Source organism: Malus sylvestris, chromosome 17, assembly GCF_916048215.2.
Source record: "Malus sylvestris chromosome 17, drMalSylv7.2, whole genome shotgun sequence".
NCBI lineage: Eukaryota > Viridiplantae > Streptophyta > Magnoliopsida > Rosales > Rosaceae > Malus > Malus sylvestris.
This window is the reverse complement of record NC_062276.1, coordinates 13,275,492-13,287,408: the sequence shown is the minus strand read 5'-3', so window position 1 is coordinate 13,287,408 and position 11,917 is coordinate 13,275,492. Positions and strand designations below refer to the sequence as shown.

General features: G+C 38.6%; 1 protein-coding gene and 1 pseudogene across 1 annotated transcript; one reads left to right on the top strand and one right to left on the bottom strand.

The window, feature by feature from the left end:
* The first annotated feature begins 26 nt into the window (after positions 1-26).
* On the top strand, positions 27-3,663 carry LOC126609571 (kelch repeat-containing protein At3g27220-like; annotated as a pseudogene).
* Positions 3,664-5,247: 1,584 nt separating this feature from the next.
* LOC126609568 (F-box/kelch-repeat protein At1g51550-like) lies at positions 5,248-8,572 on the bottom strand. The gene is made up of 2 exons (XM_050277413.1): positions 7,783-8,572; positions 5,248-6,380 (listed from the first exon to the last, which is right to left on the bottom strand). Exons 1-2 carry the CDS (start codon positions 8,213-8,215, stop codon positions 5,410-5,412), a joined length of 1,404 nt encoding a protein of 467 aa, XP_050133370.1. The 5' UTR covers positions 8,216-8,572; the 3' UTR covers positions 5,248-5,409.
* Between the last annotated feature and the right edge of the window lie 3,345 nt (positions 8,573-11,917).

The following is an 11,917-nucleotide window of genomic DNA, read 5'->3' as shown; positions in this document are numbered from 1 at the left end:
AACAAAAATATAAACATAGGCAAAGGGACGCTGAAGAGGAATTGCGCCGTTAACAATTTGAACCTGAAACCCAGAAAAATACTCTAACCACAAGCGCAATACACCGCTTGATAATTTAAATGGTTTCACTTTAAAATCCTAGAAAAAATAAGTAAATTTTCTCTAACCCCGGAGAAAACCAATAATTGCAAAAGTACCTCGAGCCTCACTGCAATAGTCACCAATCAGAGCCGGTACGTGCAGCAGCTCCATCGCTCCTCCATTGGCGGTGACTCTCTCTCTCTCTCTCTCTCTCTCTCTCTCTCTCTGGTCCCGTATGATATGAGATGGCTAGGCCCTCCGCGAAGCACACATCGGCACGGCTGCTGCTGTTGATGTGCGTTAATCTCCTGGGGATTGCTATTGCCGATGTCCTCTGGGCTTCCTCGCCTCGCTTCATCCATTCTTCTAACGACATAGCCGACAATTGGGCTCCTCCTGTAGATATCTCAAAACCCACTATCATCGCCTTCCCCAAAAAGACTAGCCATGAGACCCCCCACCAAGGTATTCGTCTTGCTTTCCAGTTGTTGAATTCTTGATTTTTGATGTGAATTCTCATCTGGGTTTGTGTTTGGATTGTTGGAAAATGCGGGAAAGTTGGATTTCTTTTCTTTGTTTGGTTGTTTTGTTGAAGCTTTTTCGTGCTGGTTTAGGATTTTTCGTGTGAATTTGATCTTAAGCGTTGTATCATTTGAGAGGAAGTGTACCTTTTTAGACTGCAAACTGCGTGGTGACATAAAAAAGAAATGGCACATATACATTGTTACAGGACAGTATGGGCCACAGTGCAGAGGGCCTAGAGCTCATACGTTTGTGCTTGATAGTGAGACAAGGCAGTGGCAGAACATGCCCCCTCTACCAGTTCCTAGGTTTGTTTCTGCCTTTTCTGTTTTAACACTGCCTTATTCTTGTGTAACTATTATTAACTAAATGCTAGTTAGAAGTAAGAACTGGTAGCTCGGAGTTAATCTTTATCCGGTTTTTAGATTTTTATTCTATTCGTGTGTAGTGCTGCAAACCACACACACACACACACATATTTATTTGTGTGCTCGCCTGAGTGCCCCACATATGGTTTCTACTGGCAAACGGGAAACTTTCTCAGTTTAAAATTTGCATTACCTGGTCTTCGTTGTTCAAAAGTAACTCGTACATAATTTTTCTTCTGTAGAACATGCTTAGACTGAATGATTTTTAACTTGGTATTTTTTAGGTATGCACCAGCAACTCAACTTTGGAGAGGTAGACCACATGTAATGGGTGGTAGCGGGGAGAACTGGTATACACCTTGAAGTGGGCCATTGGAGTCTTGCTGTAAAAGATGGGAAAGAATAAGAAAAGGAATGGAGGTCTGAAACTCCTATTCCCCGGGGAGGACCTCATAGGTCTGTTCTGTCTTATTCTTGCTGCATTTTTGTATCATTGGCCTTGAAAATTGATCACATAACGATTCAATCATAATTTGTGAACTTTTATACCAATAACCATAAGTTCATAACTGAAAGTTCTGGGCATTCTGTTAGTCCAAGTTCTCTTGGTCATTTAGTAGGTCCATATTTACTCTTTGGGACTTGTCAGTTCCAGATTTTGTCTAGGGTTAACAACGAGGATGATCACCATGGTGTCTAGGGCAATAACATGAAAACAATCATACACGATCCCTGCTTAAAATGTTTTATGACCTAACTTCAAAACTCAAGGTTGATGATAGAAGTAAATGATTTCTGTCAGACCTGAAGAGTTCTTATGAAGTAATTTCTCCAAGATTTTGTTGTCAAATGGGTCTTTATTTCACTGTTGCATTTCAAAGCTCTGCTTCAAAATTCTACAGTCAATAGATAGAGGGGGAAGGGAAAGGGTTTGTTGTTACTGGATACCGATGCATCAAAATTTGGCTCTCCTGGAGTGGTAAATGGTAAATGCAAGTGAAACATGAAAACTAGTGGAATAATGACTTTCTATAATATTTGTGCAGCCTTGGGTAGTCCTTTCTGACATTATATTTTTTGAATTTAAGACCCTCCCCCAACCCTCCCACTACTTTGTCTAGTTTAGCCAAGGGTGCATGAGCTCCAATGTGACCTTTTATTTGCCAATTTTGCTTTATCTATGGCATATCCCATTAACTAAAATTCACCAGTGTTCTCTGTAATTGGTATTTTATTGTAGGGCTTGTGTAGTTGTTGATGGTCGTCTTTATCATATCAGTGGTCAAGAAGGTGATTTCATGGCCCAACCTGGATCACCTATTTTCAAGTGCTCTCTTAGGAATGAGGTAAGAAGTTTATGTATTTATTTTTCTTTTGTTGGATCAGTTATTACTGAGTTTTAATGCACCATATATTCTTTTTTTATGTATTATCATTTGTACAGATGCAAAAGGAAATACGATGGATCTTTGACGCTTTTAATACACACACGCTAACACCTATATTACTCACCCAGTTAGAACCATGCATTTATGAAGGAACCACTCAATTACTTACAAGAAGCTTCAGAGAGCCATACCCAAACAAGGAACGAAAATTCTATCAACCAAAGGATAAATCTGGACTTGTCCTCTTATATAAGGAGCAAAATGAAGTGGAAAGTGTTACCTCCTTTTCCTAAGCCAGGTTCCCATATTGAATTCGCTTGTGCTGTTGTCCACAACTCTATTGTTATTGTTGGAGGCACAACTGAGAAGTACCCTGTGACTAAGAGGATAACTTTGTTGGTGAAATATTCCAGTTCAACTTGAATACACTGGTATTTCCGTTCTCCTCATTATATTTATATGACAGACTATATATGCTTAATTGTTTTACACATACACAAATGAACAAAAAACCAATCAACTGCAAGGCAGTCATTGTTGGTATGGAGGAGCGTTATACTACCACAATGTGTTCCACTTTTGCAAATAGGATGGTAGCTTGCATGTAGTAATTGATATAAATGCAGGTGCTATGTTTCAACAAACGAGCTATAGCTGGTAACGGATCATAAGTTTCTTTTGTTATAGAAATCTTGGCAATTTTTCTAATTTGTAGCGATACTTATTAGCCCTGCGCTCCTTATGTCCTAAGGGGTTGAGCTCTAATGTTTGTTTCTACTCTTATTTCTGATTTTCGATAATTGCAGAAGTGGTCAGTTCTTGGGAAACTTCCGTTTTGGGTTAAAACCACGCTAGTTGGTTTCTGGAATGGGTGGCTGTATTTTACATCCGGACAACAAGACAAGGGACCAGATAATCCCCAACCAAAGGTGGTCATCGGAGAGTTGTGGAGAACTGAACTCGTGATAGGTTCCTTCATGTTGATTCTTTGGCACAATTGTTCTCTGTCAGTCTAACCATTCGCCGTCTCGTAACCAATCATTCATTTATTAAGTTTTTGGATTAGAAATGTTCTTCCCTGTTGCAGTAAATAGAAAAGTCACCTACTTACAGGCAATATTCTGGCCAGAGACTATTAACTTGAGTTCCACGTGAATGATCATTAACAGAAACAAGAGTGTTTATCGCAAGGAATTTTAGTATGGTGTTGAATCTCTTCATGAGTCATGTAATTATTGACGCGACGTTTGACACATGGTTGATACAACTGGTGACATCCAAGAATCTCTCATTGACGTATTTTACTATGGTTTTTATGCGCTGCTGCCTATTATTGCTGATGTTTTAGAAAAACGAAAGGAAAGTGACTTTCACACCATTTTTAGTTAGGAAAACTAATGAAAAGGGCTTGAAAACTTTGAGTTTTAATGATAAGGACAAAATAAAGGGTAAAGTGAATAGTACCAGGATTGACTTTTTAGTGTAAAAATGTGGTTTTTCGTTAAAGTGAACAGTACCGGGTGCTTTTCGTTAAAGTTCCCTTTTTAGTTTCCTACACACTTCTAATTAGTCATAGCCATTGATTCAGTTTGTTTTATTTAATTCAATGACTATAAATAAGTAGGGTTGTGAGAAATTGAAAAGAGTGAAAATCAGTTTTTAAAATGAAAACGCACCTGAACACGTAAGGTAAAATTTAGGCTTATTATATTGCAACCCCACATATTGTTGAATAAAGCTGGTGTGATTTCAAAATATTTTAAATTTTTCTATTGGAGTGGTGCCAACAATTGTTTGATTATTTGCATGTGTTTATCCCTTCATGTTTCTCTATCCCTTCCATGGAAAGAGGTGGAAGGTTGTGGGTATTCCATACCAGTAGTTGAGGAAGATGATTTTCGCAACAGTGGATGAGGAAGATGAGGAAGATAAAAATCCAAAAAAAATATGGCAGCTATAGAAGTGTAGAGCTTTGTATAGAGTAGGAGCAGTGGCACTGGGTAATGGGGATTAAATAAATATTAGGGTTGATGATGATGATTCCTCTTCTTTTCGTTTGATCGAATCATGGGAATGGATTTAGTTATTGAATCATAGGTTGTTACGCTGCTTTTAAAATCAAGGGATCTTTGTGATCTAATGTGGCTAAGGTTTATTAGGTGTGTGATTCTCATCATCAGTCATATTTGTTTTTAACGGATATCATTCATAACGCAGTTATATACATGCCGATGTCGTTGAAATCACTAAAACAATGAAAATACAAAGTCTTACCTCATGTAAAGTTTCCGAAACGTTGATTTCACATTTCATTCGTCAAGAATAATTTTTTCAATTAATATGTTTGTAGTTTCATTAATTCTACAATGGAGGATAAGAGTGGTTTTGAGAGTTGAAGAAGATAAATAAACTTGGGATATACATGTGAAAAGTAATTTGGATTTTTAATTTTTTTTTTAATTTTATAAGGTCAAAATTGTCATTACATATTAGATATGTAAATCATTTAATATTAAATTTTAATGAGAGGTGAATTCAACGTATTGTGGGGTGCTAATGAAAAAAGCCTAAAATTTAATTCAAGTTCTTACATGAAAATTCTTTTATCATATCGAAAAGGTTTACCGTCGGGATACGTTGCTAAACTATAATTTCGTAACCGAAGTAAAAACGTAAACTATACCAAACTACACTATTTTTAGTATTATATCTCACAAAGCCACACAAGGTTATCAATTCTCACATGTAACATATGTGGGGGACAATTATAACATTAGTCAATTGAAACATTTAGGCGGACGGTCTCACTGAAAAATCACTCCCCTACGTACAAGGTACACCCTCTTAAACGAGAAATTAATAAAAAAAAAAGAAATTCATAAGAGATGTTGGAAGAAAAGACGTTGGATAAAAGCCATTTAGTCAGATAATCTCAGTTCTTTTTCCTTTTTCCTTGAACATAATCTCAACTCCTAAGAGATGTACACAGCAAGTAATGAGCTACTATGTAAAAGACATGGAGCAATGCACTGGCATCCATGAAAACACTTTCACCTCAGCACAAGCTCCACAAGCAGGAGCTCGCCGTCAAACCTCAGCCCGGCAGGGTCAGCCGGCTGAAGCAACCCATCCACCATTCCGCCAAATACAAACAAGTACCGCCCCGAGTTATCTGAGCAGGCTCGATGGAAGGACCGGCATTTGGGCTCATAACCATTTGCCTTGAACCTCTTCCACATTTTTGCCAATAACTGCATAGAGTTCAGTGGAGTTGGCTGCTGCATTGTAATGGATGGAACTGCATTTATGTCTAAAACCCAGAAGTCATTTTTACGGTGTCTGTACGAATCCTCTCCCCCACAGATCAGCAGATGGCCGCCTAACATGAGCGTGGCTGAGTGACCAACTCGCGGAAGAGAGACTCCTCCTGGAATATTTTGTAGCTCATAGTGTACCTGTACCCATTTCGGATTACCTTCACAAATGTCCAAGAACCAGACATCATTAAGCACGTCGTAACCTAATCCTCTCCCACCAAATAAAACCGTTCGTGCTCCTCCGATGCAGGTCAGTGTGTGTCCCGAACGAGCTGGGGGACATGGATGAGTCCTGATTTCATACCAAGTTCCAAACCGAAAATTTTCTGAGAGTTCCAACACCCATGTGTCACACAATCTCACACCGTAAAGCCCAATTCCTCCATGGATAACCATCTTTCTGCTGTCAATGCAACATGCAGCATGAGCCCCTCGCTGGGAAGGTGCGTCGGATCCCACAACAAGCAGCTTCCATGAGAGTGTGACACCAAGACTCTCATGGCATGCTACTTGCCCCACCCATGTATCATTGTGACGGCCCCCATTGTCGTTTATTCCTCCAAACATAACAAGAAAATCATCAATTACAACAGAAGAATGCCCAAACCTACCACTTGGAATGCCAGAATTTAACTTCTGCCACTTCAACATTCTCCGAAAATCATTACCAATGTATGCCACCCATGTGTCGTCTAGATGGCGTCCTAAAATAACATACAACAGAAACAGAATAATCAGATATTTAAATTTGAAGTACATAACAAAGAAACACAAGCATGCCCCAACTAGGAACAAACTCAGAAGACAATTCATTTAGATGGCGGGTTGTTGTCTAGAGAATACAATTTTCATATATTTAATTGCTATATATCTGCAGTAAGTCGAACCCCTAGCAAGGGGATCAACCGGTACACATCCAAGAATCTATACGCGACCTGAATTTTGCAGGGGAAGGTAAGGCTGACTCTCTTACTTAGTGACCATGAAAATATTTGAAGTAGAAGAATACAGTTTGGACATGGTGTTCAGTTATAGAAAGGCAGCTTACAAGTTAGAAACAGGCAATCTACAAAAGAGAGGCACTTGAATGGGGTTTTAGATCCCTATTAGATTAAACTTTCAGAATATCAGAAACGAAAACACGAGTAATTTTTTTCAGAATGTTCTTTTAATACTCTGCAGTCCTGCAAACATATAGGTTTCCTGGCAGGCAGGCAGATTCAAGGACCAATCCAAGCAACAGCTTTGGGGTGGTCTACATGATACAAGTAGCAATGCTTTCATCATCCATAGATTAAGCGAAATGCTAGATTTACACATATATCGGAATCATTAGAACCTTGCCATTAACACTAGTACTACTTTAACCTCTCTGATTAAGAAAAATATGCGCTTCCAAGTTACACCCTGTACTCGGTTCAAACCAAGATCTGCTAACAACAACAAAAATCCAAAAAATTTTGTTTTTCTTAAGAAATCACCTTCAGTATCTATTCAGTTTCGGGTTGGTCAGACTTCTAAAAAGCTTATTTCTTCTTACATTTCACAGCTAGAAAATCAGTTATAAGATACAAAATCTTCAGCACTATTACCATGGTGATCCTAAACGAAAAAAAATTATGCATCTCATCGATCAAAGCTCACAATATCTCAACTCATTTTTGCAAGTTCAGCAAGCGTCCAAAACCTACGAGAGCCAGTAGAATTGACATGGAACAACTACCAGAAGGCATGAAAAACAGCAGACTCCAATCCCAACTGGGCACATAAACTAGCTATTTAATTCTATATTAATTTCAACAATGCATGAGCAGTAGCTTCATCTAGCCAATAGATCACAAAGTTCAGTAAAACATGCAGTATAATTAATTAAAACAACAAAATTGATAACAAATCATCAAAACCAAGATCAGGACGAGGTCTTGTGCAAGTGCTAGATTGCCCCGTGGATGGGATCTTCCTCTTCAACCAACTACGTATCGCATTCAAACCCTCCTCTCCCCTTAGTCTAGCTATTGTAGTAGTACCGCTTGTAATAAAAAGAATATATGACAAGCAAAACAAAATTATAGGTGGGATTATATTAAGCAAGAATAACTGACTGACCTCCCTCACATCCACCACCAAACAACACCAAGCAACCAGACACAAAATTGAGGGAATGAGAAGCCCTGGGACTGGGGAACCCCAATTCCCCATCCGGGTCAGAAAATTTATGGCAATACACAGAGTCAACCCTAGATACTTGCTTGTAGAGCCTCATCCATGGCAGCTGCTGATGGCCAAAGTTTGAAGCTTTGAGGGCCTCCACTGTTTTGGGTCCCCAGTCCCTCCTGCATATGGACTCCCACAGACTGTCAGATGCTGCCAAAGCTCTGAACTTTTTGCAGGTCATGGCAAAGCAAAGAATTGAATCCACAGGAAGGAGCAGCAGGATTGTGAGGAGGTGGTCTTGGGCTATGTTGGAAATTGGTGAGCCATTGAAGGAGTAACCGAAGCTGCTGCTGCTGCTTCTGCTAGTGCTGCTGGTTTCTGCCATTGATGAAAGCTTGAAGCTTTTGTGGGTTGGTGGGATTTTATGGCTGTGATTGTTGGGGAAGTGGGAATTTCAGAGGGATACAAAATTGGGTTGGTTTGATTTGCTCTGATTGTTCATGGCAATTGGGAAAAGGGAAGGTAAATGTTTTCTGTTTTTTCATTTTTCCTTCCTTTTCATTGTTGGTTTGGAAGAAGATGGTAAATTTTTGTTTGGGAAAAGAGAGAGAGAGAGAGAGAGAGAGAGTGGATTGGATTGAAGTGCCTCTATTGTTTTTTGTTTTGTTTGATGAAAATTATGAGCTTTTTAATTTCAAATCTCACTCCAATCAATCATGGTTCATTTTTTCTAGAGTTGTTTTGGTGGGTTAACTTTGAATTATCCAGAAACTATAAGTTATTGGTTATGAGACAAAAGATATCCCAATCCAAGTCTCTTTCTTCTTTCTTCTCTCCACACTCTCCCTCTCTGTCTTTTATCTGTACGGATGGTCAGCCAAGGGACTGAAACTCAAAGCATAAGCACTCAAGTCTTGTAAGCACAAACTAATTAAAATGATCATGATACAACACAAATATGATCGATATCAAGCACAATACGCCTATCTATGTAATGCCAATATAGGTAGTCGACTAGCTATCAATTTAGTAGTATTTTTCTTTTTAGCGTTAGAATGAGCGGCGTTCGAATCTGAGCATCTAAATATATGACGGGAAGTGACTTTTATGCACTATCTTAATGGGCAAATAGTTTCACGTTTTCATTTACAATGGTAAGATTGGTAAATGCATGTGGAGAAGATGCTCTCCTTCACACGAGAAAAACTTGTGTGACAGGTTTCACAAAAATAATGAAATCTTGTATTTTGGTTCCAACCAACTTCACGATAGACCATCTGGTGTGACAAGTACCCGAATTTGACAATCCTACCAAAATTTCTCTCTCTACACGTGCAGCCTTATTTAGTTTTTTGACATCCAGCTGTGTGACATTGAATGTGGGATGATTTATTCCTTTTGTAGGCAAATCAAGAATGCAAGAGGGACTTTAAACCCTCTTGGACCATTGAAAGTAGGTGAAGTTATAAATTGTGCATCTCCTAGTGCTAGGCACAAGCCAGGAGCTCATGGAATTTTGATGCTACTTGAATGTTGTCCCGACGTTAAGATTGTGTCATGACGTGGAGCAATCCGATCCCCTGATCAAAGAGGTGGCAAAGTTTGAACCTTTGGATCTGGAATTTGGATTCTTTCAGAGTTATCGAATAGACTAACGAAAAGCTCCTACAAGATGAAGTTGGTAAACCCACGGCATATCCAGATTATCTATTTTCATTAATAAAGTCTTCAAAGAGAGATTATCCACATTATTGACAAGATGAGATGAGAAAAGTCTAATGTCATAGGCCTCCTCCAACCCTAGGCTAAAATCCAAATTTCCCCTTCCTCTACACCCCCCCCCCCCCCGGGCGAAAAAAAATCCAACCCAACCCAACCCAAGTCCTAAACCAAACCTAAAACCTAAAACTCAAAAGGGGGCCAAATACCGGCCCGTTTTTAGGCTAGAAATTGAAGTGGGGCCCATGGATGAGAGTTAAAAGTGGGATGTGAAGCCTAGAGTCCCCACCCCAGCTCGCCCAATGCATTACACGTGCCAGGCTGGATCCTAGCGGGAGCCCACCCACGTGGGCATGTCCCCCCGCTTGTCAGACGCCATTGTAGCCCAAAGGCTACTTTTCTAATCCAACGGCCAGTTTAATTGGACCTTTGGTTAATCCAACGGTCCATGTTCAATTTTTTTTTTATATTTATATATTTATTGAATCCAACAGTTTAGATCAAATATAATCAAATCTAACAGTAAAAAAAAGATCTAACGGTCTAAATTTAAATCCAACATCTAAAATAATTTAAAAAAAATTATTTAACTCAAAATTCACCCAAAAACTCTATAAATACCTATGTATTTGTTCAAACATCCACACAAAACTCACTTTTCTCGTACAATTTTTCAATTTTTCTTTCTACCATTTCTTCTCATTTCCAAATTTTTCAAGATGGCAAAAGAGCATGTTAGAGGTCGTAATTGGACCTTTGACGAATATATTGCTTCATGTTTGGCATGAGTTTCTATTAGTGAAGATGGTGTCGTCGGCACACCAAAATAAAAAGCGCTTCAGGTTTCTATTAACGAAGGTGGCCCCATATATGGCTTCAATTGCCTTACAAAAGCGCTTCAAGTTCTCAATAGCAATACTCTCCGCAAGTCGGCAATACTCGTCAGTTGAGTCTGCAGAGCACCCATTAACTAGCATTCAAAATGCAAATGTTAGCTTCTGATGAGGTGATAGGCTTTGTTGGCCTACGACATCTATCTTCCTTGTAAAATAGTGATCATAATGGACAACTACGTTCAAGGTGCTTTCAAAAAGCTCTCTCCTCGTTCGAAACCGCCTTTGAAAATCATGAGAATAATACATTGGACATTCGATGAAATAATCTTTCATCATCCGATCATGACACTCTTCTCTATCACACTGCACAAATGAGCGCCCCATGACAAAACCACAATGGCTAGATTCGGCATAGTGTTGATACTGCATAAGCGAGTTTGCAAATTCGACTTCTTCTACGTTCATTTCTGCATCGGCATTTGCACGGCTTGCTTGGTATTGTACCATTTGCGTTGCCAACCTACGCCTTCTTCTATCACCCATTGATGAGATATTGATGATTTTTATGAAACAAAAACACTTTGAAAGTTGGAAGATTGGTGAATATGGAGGATGACTAAAGGTATGATTGTTGTGTGATAGTTAGATATTTAGCACAAGCTTATATAGAGTATGATTGAAGGTTTGAGTTTCATGTGTGTAGGTTTGTGTTTCATGCGTTTCATGTGTTTTGTATGTATTTGGTATGTGTTTCGTGTGTGTCATGTGTTTCACATGTGTTTTGTGTGTGATTCATCTCTATCATGTGTTTTGTATGTCCTTCACATGTGTGTGCGCTTCACATGTGTTTTGTATGTGTTCTGTGTGTCTTGTGTGTTTCATGTATTTTGTGTTTATACATCTCATCATGATTTTCATATTCTTCATAATGTTTCATGTATCAATTCAGTGATTGTTCAATATTTATCACAATTTTAATATTTTTAGATTAAAATGTTCATGAAATTAATTACAATAGTCTACATAATTGTTTTTGAAAAAAAAAAGTTAGCCCAAATTCATTATTTAATAATCTAGGGCTAAAATTTTAGGTCATAAGGGTTGGAGCAGAAAAGCTATTTCTGAGCTAAAAATTTTAGGTTTTAGGCCAAGGGTCGGAGATGGTCTTATGTGAGTCCAACAAATTATTGTATTTAGGGTTTTTATCACAGATGATCCCTAAAATTGACCCTGACCATCAAGATGGTCTCTGAAATTGAAAATCAATTAATGTTTTTCCTGAAAATAGGTGTCACAAATCAATATGGTCTATCCGTCACAATTCTGTTAAAAATTCTGTTAAGTGCTGATGTGGCACATGAATGGCCCCAGAAGATTTACAGGTTTTTTTTTTATCACAAATGATCCTTAAAATTGACTCACACCATCAAGATGGTCTCTGAAATTGATCCACGCCATCAAGATGGTCCCTAAATTTGAAAATTGATGAATGTAGCCCTTGAAAATAGGTGTCGCAAATCAATATGATTTCT

Bases quoted from the DNA above. Each gene is read 5' to 3' on its own strand.
- LOC126609568 (XM_050277413.1), bottom strand. From the start codon at position 8,215: ATGGCAGAAACCAGCAGCACTAGCAGAAGCAGCAGCAGCAGCTTCGGT. The intron at 6,381-7,782 runs GTCAGTCAGTTA...ATGTTATTTTAG, and splicing joins TGGTGGTGGATGTGAGGGAG to GACGCCATCTAGACGACACA.